The 24,630-nt window shown below is 40.7% G+C and overlaps 1 protein-coding gene across 1 annotated transcript in view; it reads right to left on the minus strand.

The window, feature by feature from the left end:
• The window catches only part of MTCL1 (microtubule crosslinking factor 1), a 177,494-nt gene that overhangs the window by 12,049 nt on the left and 140,815 nt on the right, over nucleotides 1-24,630 (minus strand). The window contains exons 10-13 of the mRNA XM_036743573.1: nucleotides 22,332-22,589; nucleotides 12,815-13,114; nucleotides 6,297-6,328; nucleotides 1,559-3,119 (exon numbers count right to left, since the gene is read on the minus strand). Coding sequence (XP_036599468.1) covers nucleotides 1,559-3,119; nucleotides 6,297-6,328; nucleotides 12,815-13,114; nucleotides 22,332-22,589 — 2,151 coding nt within the window. The remainder of the gene's footprint in view (nucleotides 1-1,558; nucleotides 3,120-6,296; nucleotides 6,329-12,814; nucleotides 13,115-22,331; nucleotides 22,590-24,630) is intronic.

The following is a 24,630-nucleotide window of genomic DNA, read 5'->3' on the forward strand; positions in this document are numbered from 1 at the left end:
TAATAGTGGGATAATATACACACACGATTCAGATACAAGTTAGAATGAGATATGTGTATAGGAGAAACCAAACACACAGAGATAAGAGAAATGGGCAAAAAAAGAGATCACTACTAGCCAGGGGATCGGGTAAGTCTTCATGGAGTATAAGGCAACTGAATGGCGCCTTGAAGAAAGGGAAGGATTTTAAAGGGTAGAGATGTGGAAGAAGTTCATTTATTTAGCTGTAAAGGGTCAAGATACTCCTAACCCAGTATATCCTTTAGTTCACTTATTATAAATCACTACAGTACATATTGTTGTATGGCAACTCATTCTCTGAAAAAAAACTATAAGGCAGGTTTTATTTTTATTTCCTGACACCAATCCTACGATAAGGTTTTGTTTTATTCCTCTAGCTACAGAAATGAGGACAGTAAATTTCTTTCCAAAGATGACACGTAAACATATAACCAAAACTAGAATGGTTTTGTGCACAGTTGGCATATATGAAAGAAGACAAGACTCCTGATTGGCGGACAGAATGCTGAACCTTACCTGCATAAGGGTCTTAATGAATTGGTTCCATACACTCTTTGGGAGAGACACATGGATAGGGGATACTCCAAGGAGGCAGGGGAGAGAGAAAAAGACTTTGAAATGGTGGCCATGGGTGGGAATCCAGTCCCTTTATTTTCCTGAATTTGCTTGAAATTCTAGAGGCTGCTGAGAATGGATTGCTTCTGGGTGAGATAGCTCCCCCTCTCTTAGTTTGAGCTGAGATCTTATCTCACACCTCGGTGGGAGAGCTCATTTATTCTTGTGTATTTTTTGGTATATTCTAATCTGTTCAACTTCTCTGATTTGCTTGGATAAATGGGTTTGCTCAATATCCATTCTCTATAATGGCATTTTGTATTACTAGTAAGAGAATCAGAGGCGAGAGATTAATTACATGTCCAAGGTCACATAGTTAGTATGGGGACAGGATTAGAATTGAAGCCTTTTTATCCTGGTTCCTTCAGAAAGAAGAAGAGAGTTTTTGATATGCTAGTATACACATTAACAGCAACTTCACAACTTAACCAAAAGGAGTTAGTTCCAAACTCTGAATGATTTTGTCATCTTTAAGATCTGTGGTGCAAAGAACGGAGTCAGTTTTGATATATACACTTACCGCCAGAAAAAAAAAAAAAGAATCCTAGTTCACCATATTGATGCACACAGTGATACACGATGACCCTAAATGAAAGTCCTTAGTAAAATAAGCAGGTGTCATTGGCATATGACTGACAGGGCAGCTTGGGCCAATCCATATTTTCATTGGCTCCATGAAGGAAATGATATGACAACTTCTCTTGAAATAGCTTCCAGTTTACCTTTCTGCCAAATCCCTCTTTGCTAAGCCAGACACCTCCCCATCCCACAACTCTCTGCAATTCCCCTCAACTTTTTAAAGCCAAATGACTTGTGTAGTCCTGAGCTCAAGCTATATCAACCCTTTAGCTGAAAAAAAGCCAAGGGGTAGGAGCTTAGGATACAAAGACAGCGAACCAAGGGAGGGAAAGGTGCTCATTACCTCAATGGACCCTGGTTCAGCTTTGATCATTTCTCCCATGTTGCTGTCATTATTAAGACTTGGGGGGATATAGGCAGCCTGTCTCCTCTCTTCCTTTAAGGCATGCTCCCAGAGTTTCTTGTTCAGGATCCTGGCAGTATTTTCAGTCAGTGTGTGGCCTGGAGGAGCAGATAAGTCCTGTCTCACAGGTGTACCTTCCCCGCCTTCTTCTCTGGATGTCTCGGTACCAGCCCCACTGGGGCTAGGTGACCTTCCCCGGGAACTTGTGCCTGTTTCCTGACCTGGGCCCAGATCCGGGCGGGGTTCAGCTGAGCGAGATCGGCTGCCAGCTCGGATTCCCTTCTGGAGGGTATCATGTACCACAGGAGTGTGATCAATAATGTTGAACAGGCTGGAAAGTCCATCATTGATGGTGGTATGCACGGGGCTCTCTCTTGTGGTGGTTGAGCGGGCCCAGGCAGATTCACTGTACCCCTTTTGGGGTGTCCCTGGCAGGGTCCTGTTATTTGGCTGGTCAGCTTTGGGGAGACTCTTCCTCTGTAGCTTAGGTGAACCATACTTGGGGGAACAGCATGTGCGTTCAAATTTGGCCTGCACCTTCTCAATAGCAGGGGCTACCTGCCGGCTCCGGAGGTTCCTGGAGGGGGATGACACGGGAGTGGTACCACCCCCTGCCTTTGGTGTGAGACACTTGTGGGGACTGCTGGTGATACTTCCACCACGCAGGGTTTCAGTCTGTAGGCCAGCATTCGTGGTCTGGGTGGTCTGTGTCCCTCTTGTCTTGCACCCGTTGGTCTGACAGGCCATATCCTTGAACTGGGGCTTCGTGGGGCTGGAGTGGATAGCATTCCTGACAGAGAAGGCAACCTCTTTCATGTCGTCACTCATGTTCTTGGACATCTCAAGGGTATGCAGGGAGGAGGAGGAAAAACCCATGGCAGTGCAAACAGGGCCTTCCATAGAACGGAATCCACCCTCCAAGTTGTCTCTGTGGTGCCCTGGGTGTTCACAGGGCCACCTGCCAAATGCATGCTCATGGGAGGTGCCTTTTGCCTCCCCCATGTTCCCTTTGGCTTTGTTCACAGAGAGCAACAAGTCAGGGTCTGCCTGGTTCTTCTCCTCGCTGCCTGCCATCACTGAACTATCAAACCTTCGGACTGCTGGTGGGCTATGAAACACACGCACCCCCATTTTATCGGTAATGACGTGGCTCTTCAAAGGCTGCTTCTGGCAGTGCTCTGGGCTGGTCGTGGTGTTGGTGGTCATGGTGACACTTGTGGTGAGGTACCATGATGACCCGGGGACATCATTCCCTGACCTCCCCCCCTCGGTCCTTTCTGCCCAGGAATCTGGTGGCTTCTCGGCCAACCCATTCCTGTGGCTCTGGGGTGGAGTATAGTCCCAGTTCTTGTTAAATTCCTCAATGTACTTCAGGTCATCAGGGGATAAGGGAGGAGTGATGTCCTCCTTGTGGTTGGCAGAAGGCATGGCCTTTTCTGGCAGGAAGGGAGAAATGTCCATCAGGCGCTGGAACTCAGACATGGAGGACACTGAAACTGCCCTGAGAAAAGCAGAAAAGAAGAGATCACAAACCCGCCACATATCCTGCTAGATACAGTTCTGGCACGGTGAAAGGAAACCGGACCCTTGTCATTCTTTTTGCTCCCCCTTTGTAGATGGAACTTCCCTTTCCTAAAGAGCACTCTTAATGCTTGTGGCACACTTCCTTGTTTGATGGTGCTTTTCAGGCATCAGCTGATCCCACAGGGTGTTTTCATGGACCCTGGTATAATTCTAGAAATGTTCAGGCGGCTTTGCGTTAGTCAGAACTTAACATAACCGACTCTTCCCTATGACAAAAGGCAAGATTGCATGGAATATTTTGACTCATAAATAATATCCCTGAATCTCAGTTCAGTCGACCGTTTCAACTTCCCCACCAAGCCCTGTACTTCTCTTATCTATTGGCTCCTAGCCGTTCTCTGGTGGTCTTAACAAGCCATGAAAGTCCCCCAAACTAGACAGCAAAAAGAAAAATGACAAGTAGGGGTTACTCCACCCGGTAAATAATTCACAAATATTTCTACTACACAAATCTATGTGTTCCTGTCCACATTGACTCATGGCCCAAAGGCCCCTTCTCCTTCTTCTGGCCATGCCCGCTGTGTACTATGGCTGTCCAATTCACTAGATGAAAAGAACACCTTGGTGGCAAAGATACAGAGCATTCTGCCTTTCTTCTCCCTGCCCTCCCCCAACATAAATTATTCTGAAAGTACATACATAGACAGACAAAAGATATGGAAAAGAAAGTCAGAGCCTGCCCAAGCCTTCCCAATTTCTCTCAGGCTTCTTCTGCCAGATATCTTTAAGGTTTCATGATATATGATACTTAGTGTCTCCCCTAGGGTAAACTGCCTGTCATTGTATGGAACAGAAGTGGGCAATTAATGGCTGTGATGCCAACCACTCCAGTGACTCTGTGAGAGCTCAGCAATCCTTGGGCTTTCTCCCCTACATACACCTTCAGGCTAGCCCATGATGCTTAGAGTCTAGAGTCACATCTTGAGCATTTGTGGGAAAGGGCCGATGATTCACTTCGGAGTCTAGCTTGGTCCCAGAGGAATTTCTTTATCTCTAAAATGAATGGACTGTATTGAATGATCTTAAGTGCCTTCCAATTCTTATTTTTCATGAGTCTACAATTCCTTGGATTCTATGCCTTTAGGAGCATTCCTTAACAGCTAACCAGAGACTTAAATACCCCTGGATAAATCTCTGATCTGGGACTCATCTTCCCAGGGGGAATGGAACCCCAGAGAGATCATCTACCTAGAATTCTTCCTCAATGGGAATGATTGACCATTACTGGTTTGGACCAGTTATCTTGCCGTGGTCTTATACGTCTTTCCTCCACAACTGTGAAACTTTTCCCCTAAGATTCAGTACATGAAGGAAGCCAGCTAACCCAGGTCCCATTAACACTATTTCTCGTCCAAGTTTTTTCTCTGGGGAAAGGCGAAAAGGAAAAAGGTCCCTCCCTCCTGGGGACCATTTTACCATTCCAATCAAGACATGATGGCCAGTGTCTATTTTTGTATCAGTTTGAAGCAATCCACAAATTAGCTAATAAGCACTTGGAATAAATTGGTGGCTCCTCGTAATCAGTGCTTAAAATGAGAGAAAAAGGGAAACGGCATGGCTTTATTGACAAGTACAGTCCTTTCAGGCAAGCATGCTGAAAGTTATGAGGAAGGAGGAGGCTGAAACCTCGTCCTCTGCTCTTCCTGGCTCACCTCTAACCCCACTCCCCAAATACAGACAATAGGTTCGGTACCACATGAGCTACTAGAATCCCTTGCCTTTAAGGAGCTGAAAGCGGTCTTCTAGTGGTTTAATCAAGCCTCAGTCCTTCCCATATTTCACTGAGGTAACAAGTACAGCCTGCTAAAGCACTGATCAGTTAAGTTCCTACTCTCAGAGTTGACAGTGGCACAGACTAGCATAGAATTATGATGGAGGGTGGTGGTACTGGCAAGAATTAGAGCATGGATAGATATTGAGGACAGAGGGTAGGGTGACAGGGGATAGGTGGAAGCTCTAAGGTGGCAAAAATTGTAAGTTTTTCTCCCGTAAGAGAAAACAGGAAAGGTTAAAGGCAGGAATTAGCTCCAATTTAAGCGCCGAGGGTTGAGACTGTAGGGAGGATGCAGAGGAAGTAAACTATGAGGGAAGTGCAGATTTGAGAGAGAATGCAAGGTCAGCAGCTGATGAAATGTAGTTTAAAGAGGTCCAGGGGCTACAATCCAAAGACCTCCAAGGTCCCTTTCAACCCTATAAGTCTGTGACTCTGAGAGTAGGGGAAGAAGTGAGGTAAACAATAATTGACGGAGTCAAATTTCACAGGAGAATCCAGGATGAGGACAGCTCGAAATGTCACCATGACCTGACAAAGGCTTTCATTTAGTACAAAAGCAGCTACTTTTATAGACTGAAAGAAAGCGTTGGAAGAAAGGTAGAGAGGGACTAGATAAAAAGAGAATGGGGGAGAAAAACATAGCAGGCAGAAGAGGAACAGTTCTTAAGCTACTTCATAGCCTCACAGGCTTAGAGCTGGAAGGGACCTTAGAGATGAAGTCTCACCCTCTCATTTGGCAAATGAGGAAAATGAAAGCCAAAGAGGTTGGCTCATTTGCCCAAGGTCAAAGAAGCAGTAAGATGCAAAGCCAGGATCTGAACCCAGGTCCTCTTCCTCTGATTTAAGGGAAAATAAATCCAGTGCTCATTCCAACGTACCACGGCCACTATTTCCTTTATGATTTCCTCAAGAGAGATGACCAGTAATCCTTAAAATAAAAACTTTTCATACAGGTTTTTAACCGGATGAAACATGTTGCAGCAGACAGTTTCTTACATTTGCTTTATATTGAAAAGGAACACACTATTGTGAATTTAACTTTCAAGTAATCGTTTAATGAGACTCCTATCTGCATTATATGTATAAAATTATAACACAATTTAGGTGAATGTCAAACCAAAGGATGTAACCATATTTGATCTTTGAGTTATTCGTGATCAATGACATCATATTAATGGAACATGATAAAACCGGATCACATTTGTGTTTTTCATAATCACGAAAAGGGGACTAGGCTACTACAAAAGAGGTGAATTACATAGATCACTAAGAAATTCAGTTCAGGCCTACTTTAGCTAAGGTGATTTTCATTCACCTTACCTTTGAAGATTTCCTTTGTAGTTATCTTCTTCCTGTAAGAAAAACAAAACAAAACAAAACAAAACAGATAAATCCCATTTTGGTTGCTTCATTCTGTGGCTTCTATCCTGAGAAAATACCTCATAAAAAAAACACTTTAAACAAAGTAGAGAGACAGGTATGGAATGTTGAATGCATTTTCAGATAAGGTCCCTTGTATTGTTAGCTTTTGTTAGTTTGTTAGAGTTAGTCTTTGTTAGTTAACTGTTTTATTTTGTTACAAGAGAGCTTTCACAGGGTGAGGATAATCTAAAAATGTATTGAAAAAATAAAACATGTCAATACATTTTTTAAAATGAAAATACACCTTATAGAGATACATGGCAGACAATAGGGGACGGGATATATGTTAGGAGGAAGGTGCTGGTCAGAGAAATGCAGAGAAACATTGTGATATAGACACCACGGAGAATGGAGATGGCAATCAGGTTAAGGAGATAGGGAAGTTGACAGAAACTACTGTCACAAGGAAGGTTAGTTCTTCCATGCTCCTTTAAAGGGGCATAATTCATAATAATAATAATGATAATACCATATATTATCACGGCATTTTATAGTTTTTAAAGAGGAAGCTAGATGGTACATCGAATAGAGTGCTGGACCTGGAGTCGTGCAGACCTGAGTTTAAATTCAGCTTCAGACACTTACAAGCTGCATGACCTTGGGCAAGTCACTTAACCTAGGTCAGCCTCAGTTTCCTCACCTGTAAAATGGAGATAATAATAACACCCATATGACAAGGTTTTGTGAGGATAAAGGAGATAATGTTTGTAAAGATCCATACAAATGCTAGCTATCGTTATCTTTGAACCTCACTCTCCTTTTCTGTAAAATATGGATAGTAAAACCTGTAGTACTTTTACAAGATTGTTGTGCGGTTAAAATGAGGTGATGCAATCTCAGCATTTTGTAAAGCATCATGTGAATATCATCAATTACTATTATTAGCTACACTCTCTATAAACTTTGGTTTTAACTGTAATTCCTTCTCAAGGCTGTCTTTGGAATCCCAAGCTTCCTTAAGGGCCTAGCTCAAAGTGCCATCTCCTACACAAGACTTCTGATTTCCTCCAATTGTTGGTACCCTATTCCCCATATTACCTTTTATTTATTTTGCCTACATTTTGTATTTACCTATATGTATACATGTTGGTTTCCTCCACTATGATGTAAGCTCCCTGGGAGAGACTGGGAACTGTCTTTATTTATTTATCTATTTATTTATCTACTTGCTTGTTTATCTATCTGTTTATTCATTCATTCATTTGTTTGTTTGTTTATTTATTTTTGTATATCTAGTGTCCAACTGGCACAGAGCAGGTATTGAATAAATGCTTGTTGATTGAGTTAATTTATTAATTCATTTTCCTCCTGGGAGAGTTGCCATTAGCTCAGAGGTACAAGGAAGCACTCAAAGCAGAGGTGGTGCTAAAATACAAATCTCCTAAATCCCTCTCTGGATCCCTATGATCCCAATCTGTAATCTCATCAAAGTGGACACTTCCTCCAGTGATGAAGATTAACAACCTACATACACCTTCTCTCTCTGTGAGGCCTTGTCCAAGCCCTCCACAAGGTAGTGGGGAAGGGTATACCCCATATACTGAGGACCTTTCCTGAGATCTCTGGGATGTACGGCTGGCTGTCCATAGGCTTTTATCTCCTACACTGCTGATCAGGCATTCAGTTATTCCTCCAACACACCATTTCCCTACATTCCAACAAAGGCACTCTTTGACATTTACTCGATGGGTTCCATTAAATGTGTGGGAGGCTGCCTGACAGATGAAGCAGCTGTTATAATGGTTCCTTAGTAACAATTCCTTTAATCCATCCTTTAAACTCAATGTCTCAACTGCTTGAGTGAAAGGTATAACTGGGAGAACTCAAGTAATGCAGTGTTAAGAACATGTCAGGATATAGTGGGACTCAATTTGTTTGGCCCAAGTATTGTAACTCCTAAATTCAAAAAGCTTCCCTCTTCCCTATCTTCCCATAAAACATCTATTACACCCAAGGCACACTGGCACCATTCTGTCCCAAGAGGATAAATATAGGATTTAATTCAAACATCCACTTTAGTTTTCCAACGGTTGAATCCTTTCTTACTTATATAATACAACAATTTTCAAAATGTGTTATTATCTAGTGACATTTTCTCATTCTCTGTATGAAGACTTTTTAAAAGCATTTTTCCCTTTCAGTTAATAGATTTCTAGAATCAGAATGTTTTCCTGTCATTTATAGAATAAGGATTTCCTAGCTTTTTCCCTGCCTCTTCTGAAATTTCCTGAGCATATTCATATTTGTAAAGAACTCAATTAGATTCAACATTTATTAAGTACCTACTCTATGCAAGAAAATGAATGGTCCTTGCCCTGCCCCAATTTATGGGGGGTGAGGATACAAGTATACACATAAGTAGGTGGAAGGAAAATTGAGGAGGGAAAGAACATTACCTTCAAAGAGGACCATAGATGACTTAACCCATGAGGAGGACCGTATATGGCTTAATGGAGATGGAAGCACTTGAGGCTGAGTCTTAGGAAAAGGCAATTATTCTGAGATTTGGAGGAGAAATGGAAATGCATTGAAGGCATAAGAGGAGTGCTTGACATATATAAAGACCCAAGACAGGTGATAAGGTTCAGGGAATAATTCAGTTAGTAGTCTGGTTGACTGAATCACAGAGTATACAGGATGGTAATATAAAATAAGGCAATATGAAATACAAGAAGGAAGGTGGGATCCAGATTTTGAGTGTGGTAAATGTCAACCTCAGGAGTTCTCATTTGATTCTATGGGCAATGGGAAACCATCGAAAGGTTATAAGGAAGGGGCTGACAAAGTCAGACTTGTATATTAGGAAGATTCTTTTGGCAGCTATGTGAAGGGAGAGTGGATTGGTGAGGGGGACACTGGAAAGAGAGAAACCAATTAGGAAGATATTTTAGAGGTCTAAGTGAGGGGTGTTGAAGGCCCGAGCTATTGTGGAGTTAGGAAGAGAAAGGGATGGATATGACATATGGAGCAACTGATTGGATGGGGAGGGGGGGGATGGAGAAAAAAAGAGTCAAGAAAATTAACTCTGGTGATTCTTGGTGGCTGGGAAAAGATTTAGGAATAATCCTAATTCTAAATGACAGGTCTAGTTACTTGTAAATCTGACAGTCTCACTACCATCCCCACTTTTTCTTGTTATGTTCAATCTCTCCTTATTCCTTCCCATGCTGCCCATGAACAAGCCCATGTCTCTTTTGTCCTTACTCAATCTTACTATCCCTAGTAGATATCATTCTAAATCTCTCCTCCACTTCTCTTTGATAAAGTGATCTATATTTCGTGTTTCCATTCCTGTACTCTTTCTTAAAGTACCTGCAATCTGACTTCTAACCATTCAACTGAAATTGCTCTTTCCATAGTTACCAGGTCTAATGGCAATTTCTCAATCCTCGTCCTTTTGGACCTCTCTGGAAGGAAGGAAGGAAGGAAGGAATTATTTATTAAGTGTTTTCTGTAAGCTAGGCTCTGTGCTAAGCACTGGGAATACAAATACAAGCAAAAAGAAAATCAGACCCTGCCTTCAAAGAGCTTACACTCCAATGGGAGAAGACAACACACAAAAGGAAGCATAAAAGGGAACGGGGCATCTCAAACTGATTTTGTCCAAAAATGAACTTTGAATATTTTCTCCCAAACCCTCCCCGCCCCCCCGCCTCTTTTGAACTACACTATTACTGTACAGGGCATCACCAACCTCCCAGTTACTCAGGCTCCCAACCTTGGTGACATCCATGACTTCTTATCTTACTCTCCCCACACATCTAATCTGTTGCCAAATCTCAAAATTTCTTCCTTTACACCATCTCTAGTTATATCTTCTTTCCATTAGCTCAGCTACCAACCCAATTCAGGTCCTTATTATCTCTCACCTGGAGTTCTAATTGTTCTGCTTGTCTCAGTTTCTCCCTGCTCCAATCCATCCTCCTCCCAGGGGCCAAAATGGATTTCCTAAAGTTTGGGTGTGACCAGATTTTTCTTCACCACTTCCCTGCCCCAATTCAATGAACTCCAGTGAGTGACTCTCAATTACCTCCAGAATCAAACATAAACTCTTCTTTTTGGTATTTAAGGTCCTTTCACAACCTGGCTCTTTCCCACCTTTCAAGTCTTACACTCTCTTCTCCTCCATGAACTTTATGACTCAGCTGCATTAGCCTACATGCTGTTCCTCAAACATAAGACTTCATTCCCTTTTCTCTGGCTGACCCTCATCCCTAGAATGCTCTGTCTCCTCACCTCTGCTTCTCAGTTTTCCTGGTTTCCTGTAAGACCTAGCTCAAATTCCACCTTCTTCTGCAGGAAGTCTTTCCTGGTTACTGCAGTAGTTAGTGTCTTCCAATAGGAGATTTTCCACTTATTCTGTATATATCTTATTTACACACAGTTATTTTGCATATTGTATCCTATCTAGCACAGAGTTTTTGCTATCCTTGTAACTTCAGTACTGAGCACAGTGCCTTGAACACAGCAGGTGCCTAATAAATGCTCAGTAATTGATTGACTGAAGTTTGGTTGGTTCATGGAGCACAACTGGGTTATAAAGCCTAGGCTGTCAACCAAATAGTGGTTTCATTAATGTGAAATTAATATGATACTACATGTAAAATCTAAAGGGAAGTAGGCAAATGAGAGAATCTTATTGATGCATGGAATCCTACCCTTATTCCACAGGAGGATGTCTTTGGTTTTACTCAGCATTAGGAATCATGTGTGAATTGGAATAGATCCAATTTGGCATAAAAGATTCTTGGCATCCTGGACTCCCTTGGGAGTCAGGATGGAACTAACAGTAACTGAAGTCCCCTCTAGGGCAGGCAAAGCCCTTTGTAAATCTTGAATTTCTATGGAAATGTGATCAAGGAGTAATGGTTGCCATTGTCATTGTCTTGGGGGTCCTGTACTAAAAAAAGGCACCCAGCATTGTCTTGTGGTTTTTGGTGGGAGGTCTCTTTTCCCAGTATGTTTTTCTTCACTGAGGATAATCCTGAGTTGGACCAGGAGAATTTGGAGCATCTTCCTCAAATTTAATTCCATTGAAGTAGACAACTGAGATATTCCTCATCCCTAACACAATCCAATTCCCATGAATGGGTAGGTACTGAGGAAAATTATGAGTCTTCAGGAACGTGTAAGGAACCAAGCACTCTCAAACTCACAGGAAGATAGATCTAACTTTCATTCGCATTTGATTACTGGTGTGCTAGCCTGGGAGTGACAGAAGCATTTACTTTTAGTTCTTTCTCAGCCCTTTTAACTCGTATCTTTCAATATTTTATACCTTCCCTAAGGATTCATACAATTCTAGAATCTCAGAGCTGGAAGGGACCTCAGCATCTAGTCCAACATATAACTGCATAAGAATCCTTTTTATACCATATCAACAAGGGATTATCCAGCCCCCCTGCCAAGAACTCCAGGGATAGGAAACTCACCATTTTCTGGGGCAGCCCATTTCATTTTGGGACAGATCTCATTGTTAACAGTTTTTCCTTTAGAATCTGGAGTTCAAGAGGACACTGGGGATCGTGTAATTCAATTGTCTTAATTGACCTATGAAAAAAATGAAGCCTAAGGAGGCTAATTAGCTTAGTCCCATCTTTCCTATTAGATTGCGAGCTTTTTGCTTTACTTTGTAATTCTCAGTGCTCCCAAGGTCACGGAGTAATAACGCCTTATGTTTAAATAGCCCTTTAAAGTTTGCAAAGCGCTTTACATATAATCTTACTTTGATTACAACTGTGTGGAGTAGATGCTATTATTATTCTCACTTTGCAGATGAGGAAATGGAGGCTAAGTGAGTATAAATGACTTGCCTAGAGTCACATAGCTAGCAATACCCAAGGCAGGTCTTGAACTCAGATTTTCCCGACTCTGCATCCAATATTTTATTCACTACAACACTTATCTGTCTTACTAATACATTAAGGGCAGACCCAGGTCTCTCCACTCTCAGCACACTTTCTTTTACATCATTTGGTCTCATATGGATGGATGGAATGTTTTTTTTTTTCTCTAATCAGAGATCTACATTAGGGTCTAGGTTATTTGAATAGCTCCAATTCGGACTTAGAAATGTCTAGACATCTTGTGTACATAGCAAAGATTAGAACTGGTGCTACTGACAACACTGATGAATATGGAGTCTGTTTTCATAAGAGACTTCACCTTTCATAGAAAACAAACTGAGTCTATCTGGGAGCAACTAAATAGCGGTGTTGTTGGCAGGGACAGCAACGTGGCCAGGAGAGATGACATGGAAATATAAACACCTATTCTCCTGTCCCAGTATCCCTTTTCTTTCCTTTAGTTTTTAATCTTGACACTTTCTGCGGTGGGAAAGGATCATGTTCCATTATTGCTTAATTATAGCTACTTCATTAGGGAGCAATTAAAAATAGAGAGAATATAAGGATTACTTCATGCAGGCAAGTGATAAACTTCTCTCGTGTCACTTTCCGAGGCTGAGTGTCATCGGGCTCATCGTCCAAGGCCAATGCATCCAAGAAGATGTTCTCTGTGGCAGAGCATCGGTCCGTCTGCTTCAACTTTGACAGTGTCTGGTCTTCAAACTGCATTGGGTCTGGATTGGAGTAAGACCAGTTTCCCATTGAACGAGGCATGTGATGGCTCCCTTGGTTGGAAAATACACGGATGCTGACTTCTTTTGGTTCCCTAAAGAAACTGTCATTTTCAAGGAAGCTCATTCCATCCTGTAGCTTAAAATGTAAAAATGAGAAAGTTAGTACAGATTTCCATCAGCTGTCTTTGTAGTAGATTGTCTCTTGCCACTTGGGATTTTATTTGGACTGATTCCATAGAATGTTAGGACACCATAATAGTCCTTCTTTCCTCTTTTCTCCTACCCCTTGTCCACTCCACATCTCCCCAACTGGATGCCAAGTTTATATTAGTTTTTAAAATTCATATGGTGCACATCTAGAGAAAAGAATTGACAGTGTCTGAATGCAGATTGAAGCACACTGTTCTCATTTTCTTTATTTTTTGTAGTTTTTTTCCTTTTGTCCTATTTCTTCTTTTATAACATGACTAATATAGAAATATGTTTTACATGATTGCCCATATATATATATAACCAATATCAAATTGCTTACTATCTTAGGGAGGAAGGAAAAAAATTGGAACTCAAAATTTTATTAAAAAAAGAATGTTAAAAATTATCTTTACATGTAATTGGAAAAACTGAAATGCTTTTTAAAAGAAAAAATAGAAAAGAAATAGGGAAAAATTTTAATTTGGTTTCAGTATCTATAGTTACATCTTCATTTATTAGGCCTCTCTACTTCTTTCTTTCTTTTTTTGCCTCTGTGTCAATAGGTTTTGAAAACAAGAATATCTTCTGATAACAAATAACTCAGGAGACATCTTGTATTAATGCCCCAGAGACAAAACCAAAAGATTTTTAAAAGGAAAATTGGGGTGATGGTTGACTCTTCATTATTCATACTAAAGAAAGGTAATAGAGGTACTGTCAATCTTAAGACCCTGGAAGTTTAAAAAAAATCATTTATACCAAATAAGTCTTGGAATAAGTCTATTTATTTTCCCTAATTGTGTTTAACTGAAGTAAATGCTGAGAGGCAGTGAATCACAGTGGCTAGAAAACTGGCCTTGGCCTCAGGAAAGATCTGGGTTCAAGTGTTGACACACATAACTATGTGATACTGGGCAAATCTCAGTGGCCCTTATAGTTTCAGATTCTAAGTTGCAAAGAAGGTGTTGCAGGTTCAGTACAAAAAGAAAGTCAATGCTAAAAATAATTTGCCTTTCCCAAGCACCTGCTGCCTGGATAGTCAGGGGAGATAAGGAAAGGGTGGGAAGCAGCTGCACTCACATGGAAATTCTGTCCCAAATGACTGGCAAGGTAGACGATAAAAATCTGATGACCCTGGGAAGGACTGTTAAGTGAGGACACTGCTTGAAATGGCAACAACCTAAATTTATCAGAACTCAAGACATCCAAATGAGTGCAAAAGGGTCACCTACTTATTCTAATGATGCTACTACCATTTTGAAGGCTTCTCTTTTGGAACTGCCTGAGGGTCAATGAGGCCCAGAAGAAGAACCTCGGCCTCAATACCTAGCGTAAGTTATATCTTGGTTTTGGCCCGAGGTAGGTCATCTACATTTTTCACTAGATTTGGCCCTGAATGATTTTTGGATATTTCAAAAAACCAAATGCACCTTCAAAGGATGAAGTCTCCCGCCCTAAGGATATTTGAAAGAATGTAACACAACCTCTAAAGGCAGTACTCAAAGCAGAGCTCCCCAGGTATTTTGAATGGAAGCCTCACAGAAATGATTTCTTGCACAAAATTCTGGAAAGATTTCTGGATGTGGGGTCAGGAGGTCTGGCTCCACCACTTACTTGTGTGATCCTGGGCAAATTACTTAACCTCTTGCCTCAGTTTCCTCAACTGTAAACTGAGGGGGTTGGACTTCATGAGACTGAAGGTCCTTTCCATTTTAAAATCTATGTTCTTGTGACTCTATAACATTGACTACCGTGACTCTATGACATTGACTATTGTGAAGGGGACATGACTCACTTGGATGTATACATTCTGGTGTGCTTGTCCAAAGAGTTGTCTCCTGAATTTACAGTCACACCTGACGTAGATGACCTGATTCCTCATTTGTCATCACATTTCTTTTTAGTATTCTTCCTGTCATACATTTAGAGCTAGAAAACATAACTAATACAAGGTCCTCACTCTATATATGCAAAAACTAAAGGCCAGAGGTATGAAGTGATTTGCCCATAGATACACATTTTGTTGTTTCAGTCGTGTCTGATTCTCTGTGACCTCATTTGAGCTTTTCTTGGTAAAGATACTGGGATGGTTTGCCATTTCCTTCTCCAGCTCATTTTACAGATGAGGAAACTGAGGCAAACAGAGTTAAGCGACTTGCTCAGGGTTGTACAACCAGTCAGTGTCTGTGGCCATATTTGTACTCAGGAAGATGAGTCTTCCTGACTACAGGCCTGGAGCTCTACCCACTGTACCCCTAGCTGCCCTAAATATATATTTAGCAAATGGTAGAGTTGGGATTTGAATGCATGTATTTTTCATTCTAATCTATCACATCTTGCCACACCATGCTTCCTGTCGATTAGTGATCCCACCTGGGATTCCTTTAGGCTTTGAGCATGTGGTCAAACACTATTTCTCTGGCTGCCCTCTGTCATTGATTGTTTTGGCCCATGCAGACATTGAGAGGCTTAAGCGAGGGAAATATGCCAGTGTCAAACAACAAGGAACTGTAAAAATAGGTGGGCAACTTGCTCCCAATGAAACTTTGTTTTATTTAGAAAACTTTATAACGTTTGTTGACATTTTAATTTGGTCATTTTTGTTATTATTGCCTTTCTCCATTATAAATATTTATGCATGAGCAAACACTAGACCCAAGGATATTTTTACTTAACTACTTTTAATGAGTCCTTTATTGGCTGACATACTTGAAAATTCTATTGGGTTGACTCCTGTTTTTTTAATAAGTGAAATATTTAAAAGACTAAAGTGACATTTAGATCCAACCCAAAGGCAAGGAGGAATAATGATTTTCAGTCATTAAGTACTGAGATGCTGCCAGGAAATGCTATAAATTTCCTTGGGAGCATATCAAGATTTTCAAAAGCATTTTTCAAAAACTTAACTATGGGTCCCAGTGTGCAGCTCTCCATCTACTCCTGCTTGTGTGTGAGGATAGCCCATATAAAGTCAGGCAGCATCAGACAGACTTTGCTGGGGAGGGTGGGTTGGTGGCTACTTTGATGAAAGCACTTTGCAGAACTCTATGGTATTATTTTTTGTTTCAGATTTCAGATAGAGAAAGGCAGCAAGGTCTCTATCCATTGATAGTATTGAGTATTGGCCTCAGTGTCAAGAAGACCTAGATTCCTGTCTCTGGCATAAATTGGCCATCTGACTATGGTGAGTTACTTTAACTCAGTGCCTCAGTGCAATGTTAATGGGATAATAAGATCTTCCTCACCCATTAATAGGCCTCACGTGGAACCCTTTGGGGGAGGAACTTGCTTATGGGGAGGCTTGCTGGTAGGAAGGCTTTCATACCTTTTGCTAATTTCTAATTAGGCACTGAATAATGAGGGTTGTGATGCCTTCTGGCTCTGAGAAGTGTATATATACTCTGAGTTGGCATTTTGCTTTAGGGGTTTGCTTATGAGAAGGATCTTGTGATTCCCTGGTTGAGACTCTGAGTAGCCATATGTTCAGACCCCTCGACTGTTCAGCTATAAAGGCTCTCTCAGTCCAGTGATGTATGTAAAGGGTATAGCAATATTGCTTTGATTCAGGTAGTCAGAGCTCTGTCTGTTGATCTTTATGCTAATTTCTCTGCTTGTATTTTCTCTGACATTCAGGGGGCTGACTTTTCCCCTGAGCTAGTGAACGTAATTAAAGAAGATTGCTGACCTCTTTAAAGGTGCTTTCCTTTAAAAGCAGATCTAAGAACCTGTGCTAGAAGGCCATCCTGGGTATGCCAGTGTGGTTGTTGCTACATGAAGACAAGTCTCTCAGGCTATAACAAGCTGGAGAACAGGTGCCAATATGTGAAAGGTGAGTTTCCTATTACAGTGAAATTGCACAAAGTGCTATTTAAATGTGATTTACTGGTTTTTTGTTTGTTTAATAGTTACTAATATTGAAAACAAAGGTCAGAAGTGTTACTGCTCTTCTCCCTCACCTCCCAAAGTTTCCCAGTGCTATTCACTAGCTGTGTGACTCTGGGAAGTCACTTCAACCTTTGTGTACCTTGGTTTCCCCACCTGTAAAATGAGATGATTGGATGAATTGGTATGTAAGGTACCTTTCAGCCATAGCAATCTGTGAGTTGTCTCAGCTTATCTGCAAGCACAGAGGCTATAGGACTAGGCTGTTGAGCTAGCTTTTAGTTCTGTTGCCTTGTCCTCCTTTTTTCTTCTTTCCCTTCCCTTTCAGTGATGTCCCCATGCTTTCCACCCCATTACAAGTTTTCCTTTAAAAATTCAATTCAATCCAAAAAAAATTATTAAAATACCTGCTCTGTGCTAGCCATTGGAAAATCCCTAAGTCCAAGGCTAGCCCTCAGAAACACTTTACACATTACAAAGAGATTTTCAGAGACTGGTCTTTATCTTGAGCAGACAGCTAATTTGTGTGTTGTAAAAGGGAGAATTAGGTGTTCAGAGGGTTAGATTTAGCAGGATAGATTTAGAGCTTGAAGTTACCTTAAAACTCATTGTCTAACCCTTCATTTTGTAGAAGAGGAAAACTGAGCCCCAAGAGATTAAATGGTTTTCCTGGTCTCAAACAGCTAGTAAGTGTCCAATTTGAACCCAGAACTTCCTGACCCCAAGTTCAACATCCTTTTCACTACACCACAACTGAACAATAAGTCTTGTCTTGTCTGCATACGAACTAGAAACCCAACTCTAAGGGAAGATATGGTATGAATCCATTAAAAAAGTCTGTCTTGAAATGTGAGAGGAAAGGCATGCTAGGAGCTAACATTCATAATCAGGCTTTAGCTGAATCACCATAGACATTCATCATATAAAGGGTCTTACACGGTGGAGAAATCATGTCGGAATTTTATGACACCCGATAAGCAAGAAACATATGCTTCCAATGTGGAAAATGGATTTAGAGAGACTCTTGACCATTTGTATGAGGTTATCATATTCAAGGTTATGAGGCTTACAAAGCAGTTGTGTACCCGAGCCACACATTGTTAAACATTCCATGAAGAGTCGTTGATATGCTTCTTGCTTCTCTTAGGAATGTGTGACTAAGAGTTTAATGAGTGAGCAACAAACTGGCTAATGGAATAACCTCTGCCAACTTCCTGTTATACATGGAATGTCCCTTTGCTGTCTTAATTTGCAAGGCTGGTTACCATGATTTTTAAAAATCATACTTTCAAATGCTAAATACTTGGGGAGAGAGAACAGATTTATTTTTGTACAAAGTACAAGCTCATTAGGAACAAATATATCTCTGAGAATAACAGAGAAAGCACTGCACTAACTGACTTAAGGTCCATGATCTGAGATTTAATTTCATATGTAGGTTAAGAATACATTTATACTAAGGAGGTACTACTATAAAGGGTGAAGTTCTGAGGTCACTGCTTGAATAGATGCCAATTTGGAAAGATTTCCATTTATGTGTATTTGGTCCAACAAGGTAAACTGAACATTTGCTTCTTTTACAGACTCTCTTGCAGACTGTACATCTTTACATATGTCTTGCTGGTCTTTTTATTAGGAAAATTAAATACTCTTAAATGTTTAAAAATGATGTTGGAGGTCATGATTGTGATACATGGCCTATATTTCCCAACTCTTTCAATGTATTTATTGATCCGTTTTGCTAATTTTTTTCCTCCTTTTTTTCCTTTAAAAATACTGTTATACGGGATAGCTCTCTTGGAGGGGAGAGGTGTGATCCTGGGGGAAATTCTGGTGATGTAAAAACAAAAGAAATCAATAAAATATATTTTTTTAATTACAGAAAATTTTTTCTACAAATCTGAAGGGTGGCTTGTAAAATGAGTGCTGTGGTTGAGCCAATAAATCATTACGGTTGCTATGGAATAGTCACCGATGATGTAAAAGGGTCCTGGCATTAACCATGACAACCATGTAGGTTATTTTCAGGTACAAGAAAAGCTATTATCACAGGGATTGGTCCTGGCTAGCCAGCATTCTATTCAGGAACTAGTTGACCTCTTCAGGTTATAGCTGACTTATGATAACTGAAGTTGTATGCTGATAAATATTTGATTCCAAAGTTTGAAAGATTAGGAGTTACTTAATCAAACAGGACTCCTTTGGGAAAGCAAAGGAGTTGGAGAAGGAAAAGACTGAATGTAAGATCAGGTGAAAAAAACAAATTACCTCCTGCAAATAAAGGCTGCTTTTCACTTTTAAAAGGTTTAAAACCTTCACCGCTAATCATTGACCCACCCGGACGCAAGAGCACCCAGAGGTGTTAACCTAAAGACTCTCCTCTTGATGAGGAATTGGGGAATTTGGGATGGTAGCCACATAAAACACTCAGGAGGCAGGTAATAAAATCCATGAAGGATGGAGAGAGGAGTGATGTCTAGTCTCAAACACTCCTCTCAATCTGTACCGTCCTTGAGTTTTACTAGGGTCCCAAACAGCCTAAATCAAAAGCTGCCAACCCTGTCCCAGCATTTGAAATATTTCTTTCAATGTTATACACACACACACACACACACACACGTATCTACAATATCTACATGCTCAAGTGAGAAACATTCATCACAAAAGAGTAATTTCTCACGTAACAGGGCATGCCAGGTAGCATAGTGAATAACGTTGGATCTGAAGGCAGAAAGGCCTGAGTTCTAGACTCAGACACCTCCTAGCTCTATCACTCTAGGCAAAACATTTAGCCTTTCTTAGCCTCAGCCTTCTCCTCTGTAAAATGAGCATAGTAATAGCACTTTCCTTATAGATGAAACAGGATAATAGATGTAAAGAACTTCACAAACCTTAAAGTGCTATATGAATGTTAATTATTATTATTATTATTTTCTGAAAATAATGACCGAAAGGAAAGTAACAAGGACAACTGACATTTCTCTGGACTCACATTTTCCAAGATTAATAACATTTCTTAAGATCTCAAACATTTCTAAATACGAAACATAGACACAAATAAAAAGCAGACTTTGCAAAACTAACCAGGGATAAAAGCCAAGGCTGCATTAGTCTAATTTGTGCATCATTCAAGAATGACTGCTGCCACCCCAAATCAAGAGAGCTGCAGTGCGGACACTGATGACTGGAAATGCACAAGACGGTCACATGTAAGTGAAAAACCAATCTCCAATAATCCTTTTTCCTCTGAATTTTTGGTCCAGATAAAGATTGGCTTTGGGCTGTTTGTCTTTTCTAATGGTGGTCATATTTGATCACCACTCAGGGATATGCCCAGCATGCCGGGTCATCATGGAACAGCTTGACTCCCGGCTTTATTCAGCGCTTCCTTTATTATTAGGCTACATCTGAATTCAGGCAGAAGCAATCACTGGGACTAAATTACTAGCAGTGCACTTAAAAGTTAGCCTGCCCACCACATTTAGAGTTTAAATCAAATCTCTCTCCCTCTCCCTCTCTCCCATCCCCTCTCCTTCCCTCCCTCTCTCTCCCAATCTCTCTCTCTCTCTCTCAATCTCTCTCTCTCTCTCTCTCTCTCTCTCTCTCTCTCTCTCTCTCTCTCTCTCACTTTCTTTCTTTTTTTAACCTTTGGTATGGCTGCAGGGAAAGGAGAGATGTGAAAGATAGAGATGATTTTTCATAAACAGGAAACCCATGTTGGTCATTTTAGAGTTTTCCTCTTGTTTTCTATGTGCCCTGTATTTTCCACATTAGATAATTTAGAGAGGAAGGAAACTTAGAGATAATTTAGTTCAATCTCCACATTTTATATGTAAAGATGAGGACTGATTGAATTAATTGCCCCCAAACTACTTGTTCCCACCTCTCGCTGTTCCAGTTGGGCAAGAATATATTTCAATAGAATCAGAAGTGTAAGCTAGGTATGAAAGAGGCCTGGATACTTCTGATGAATTAATCAATCATTCAAAGGCATTTCAATGAAGTATGATAGGAAATCTGTTTGAATTGGTTGAGGGACTTGATGACACTATGAAGCTTGCATAAAACTACTGAGCTAGTTTGGAGTCAAGGATTTGAGCTTCTGACAGCTTAGTGGCAGGATCAGCTCCTGAGAACGAATAACATGGGGTGGGGAAGGGAGCTTTAGTTTCTCCCTTAATCTCTTTCTTCCTCCCTCATGATTTGGATTAAGGAAGACCCAGTGAATTTCAGAGGGCTGTTTGTTGGCATCCTAGAAGTGTTCCTGGGATAGCATCAGTAGGAAGCACTGTCTGCATTGGGTACCAAGGAGCAAACAGACACATTGAAGAAAGGAAGATTCAAGACTCTACAAGGAGCCCAGAAGACAAGAACATTTTGAATACTAAAGCAAAGCGACTTCCAGGAGCTATCAGTTATCCCTTTTGCCATACATCACTTAATCTTGAACCCATTTTCCCTTGAATTATTTTTGCTCTAGTGGGAAAAAGTATCCTAGACTTTTGGGGGGAATGTTTTGATACTCATTGATACTACACCGCCACAGTAAATGCCCCTTCCTAAAAGCTAATTAGGGCATCTAGGTGGCACAGTATATAGAGTACCAGGCCTGGAGTCAGGATGACTCATATTCCTGAATTCTAATTTGGGCTCAGACACTTATTAGCTGTGTTGTCTTAATCCTGGGCCAGTCACAATCCTCTTTGCCTCAGTTTCCTTATCTGTAAAATGAGCTGGAGAAGGAAGTGACAAACTACTCTAGTATGCCAAGAAAACTCTAGTCACGAAGAGTCGGAACTGAAAACAACTCGACAACAGCAACAAAACAGCAATGAAATAGCAATTCCATTTGCCCTAAAAAAGAAAATTTGCCCAAGGTCACACGGTACCTCAGCTGGGATTCAAGCCACAACCCCACAATGCCTTTCAAACCATTTTGAGGTGGCAAGAATCACAAAAGGACTTTGGTTTAAGTTTATTTTTGGCCTAGATTTGAGACTTCAAGATTATAGGTAACTCCATATGTGGAAACTTCATCCTCATACATATCTGCAACTTCTAGTCCTGGGGAATTGCCTGGGGCATTGAAATGTCACGTGACCGGCTCAGGGTTACATACAGGTCTTCCTGAGTCCAAGTCTATTCTCTGGCTACAGTACCAGATCACTACGCATCAAATGGTTAAGTTCTTTTTTTCCTTTCTTTTTCTTTGACATCTGTGTGAATTTATTTCATTAATTTCATGCATTTGTTACCTTCCCATGTGGTTCCTTCCTTACCTGTTGCATTCTCCGCAGCATCTCCTTCTTCTGCTGCTCCCAGTCCTCACGCTCTTTGTCCAATCGGTCAAGAAGTTCCACTTTTTCCCTTTTCCAGTTTTTCTCATTGTGATGGACTTGCCAGCGTAGCTCCATCACCAAGCTGTGACTCTCCGCAAGTAGCTTCTTCAGCTCCTCTCTCTCCCTCCTAAAAGCTCCCTTTAAATCAAAGGAGGGAGAAACTTCTCCCGGGTTTCTCTCAGAATTCTTTCCTTCCAGCTGTCAAAAAGATAGCGAGGTGACAGTCACCAAACCAGATTTGTATCATTTCTTGTGCGATGCTGATTTGTACACCTCCTAGCTCAATCTCTGTTTCTCTTCACAAAGGCTTGTGGTTCCAATACTATTGATTACATATTTGTCCGAACCAAGACAGAACAGATTGAATAATAATAACCTGTGGTGCTTTGAGGTTTTTAAACAATTTTAGAAACATTGTCCAATTTGGTCCTCATAATAACCTTATGGCTTATCTAGTCCGACCTCTTCATTTCACAGATTACAAAACTGAAGCCTCAAATAATGAAACGATTTTTCTGAATCATACATTTAGTGGAGTGGGAGGCTGAACCCAGGTTTCCTGACTCCAAATCCAGTGCTCTTACCATTTCACCACACTGCCTCTCAAAGATGATCACATCACTGACACCGTATTTAGGCCCAAGATTTGAACTATACAAGAAATATTTTTTTTTGAGCAATAAGCCACATAAGCTTAGGGCCAATTTCTCGGTTGACTACACAGAGGATGCTCTGGGAGCCTAGAGTTCAAGGACAGTGTTCAGATAGGTTTGTGTTAACCATCAACATCCTTTCTGTAATGGTAACTGTACCCATGGGGAAAAAATGGTGCCTGGTAAGATCCTGATGAATGAAGGGAGAAACCAGGAGACCAAGGGCAACAGATCAGATTTTACTTAAATATAAAAATGCTGATATAAAAATGGAAAGAGATCAAATCAGGAACTGAAAGGGGAGAAAAAAACCACTATTACAAGTCAGAAGCCAACCACTCTAGCCAGCCATGTTTTATCCATCTTCCCTACTGCTATACACTCCAGGCCACCTTGCCTTCAGGATCATGAGCTGAGTGACTTAACCCATTGGTTTTGGAACTGTCACTCTGGGGCCCAGTTGTACTATTTGGTGATTGAGTGAGGACAAATTGACAGATCCCCCTGTATCTAAATAGTTCTAGACCAAATCATACTTCATATCCCATAAAGCCGAGCTCCTCAGATGTCTTTTTGCCACCTAGAATGCTTATGTGTATTCCGCTTTTCCCACATCTCCCCTTTCCACCTTTTGTCCTGGAAACCATATTCAAATGAATACTACTAGCTAGTATTTGACACCTACTATGTGCCAGGTACTGTGTTAAGTACTTTATAAACTTATTCTCATTTGATCTAAGTATTGTTTGTGGAAAAATCAGGTCCATCAATTTCCCAATAGATCCACTGAACATTCTTATGACCTGTTGGACCAAAACACAGTTGTGCTGTCTCCTTTAAATAGAAAGTAAGTTTTTTGAGGGCAGAGACTATTTTGCTTTTGTTTTTGTATCTACATCATTCAGCATGGTGCTCAAAAAATAGTTAAATACTTGATAAATGTTTTTCATTTCATGAATTCAGACATTAGAAAATGTGCAAAATAATCAAGGGAATTCCCAAACCAAAATCTTCCTGACAGTCCTTGTCTAAGGTGAAAACACTACATTTTAAATCCCTTTTGGAAGTAATAAGCTATTTGTAGACTCCTGCCATCCCGATGATCTAAATTCCATACCTTTTTTAATCCCTCTACTTTGAATCGGGTGGTCAGCGGACAAGGCTTCTTTCAATATCCACACAGCCTTTAGATAACTATAAAATGTTGTCCTACATCCTCTCTGGTCTTTTCCCTGCTTTCCTTGCTCTTTAACTCCCTCAGTGACTGACATCGATTGGAATATCTTACAGACAGGTAGCATATCAACGTTAAATGGTTTGCTCCAGGTTACTCAGTAAACAATAACGGCATTAGAAATGTGGAATTGAACCCAGGTCTCCTTACTATTAGCTGGTCATTTTATCCCAAGGATCGAGTCATTTCACAAATCAAATTCTATGATTTGCTTAATGGTAAAGAGTAGTACACTGATTCCCAGTTCCTGGAAAGGAGGAGAGGGAATATCAAGTAGTTACTTAATTGAATCTTCTGTATATAAGCTATGTTCTTAAGGGTCCCCTGGGAGGAAAAACACAAAATCTCCCTT

Source organism: Trichosurus vulpecula, chromosome 1 (genome assembly GCF_011100635.1).
Source record: "Trichosurus vulpecula isolate mTriVul1 chromosome 1, mTriVul1.pri, whole genome shotgun sequence".
Lineage (NCBI taxonomy): Eukaryota > Metazoa > Chordata > Mammalia > Diprotodontia > Phalangeridae > Trichosurus > Trichosurus vulpecula.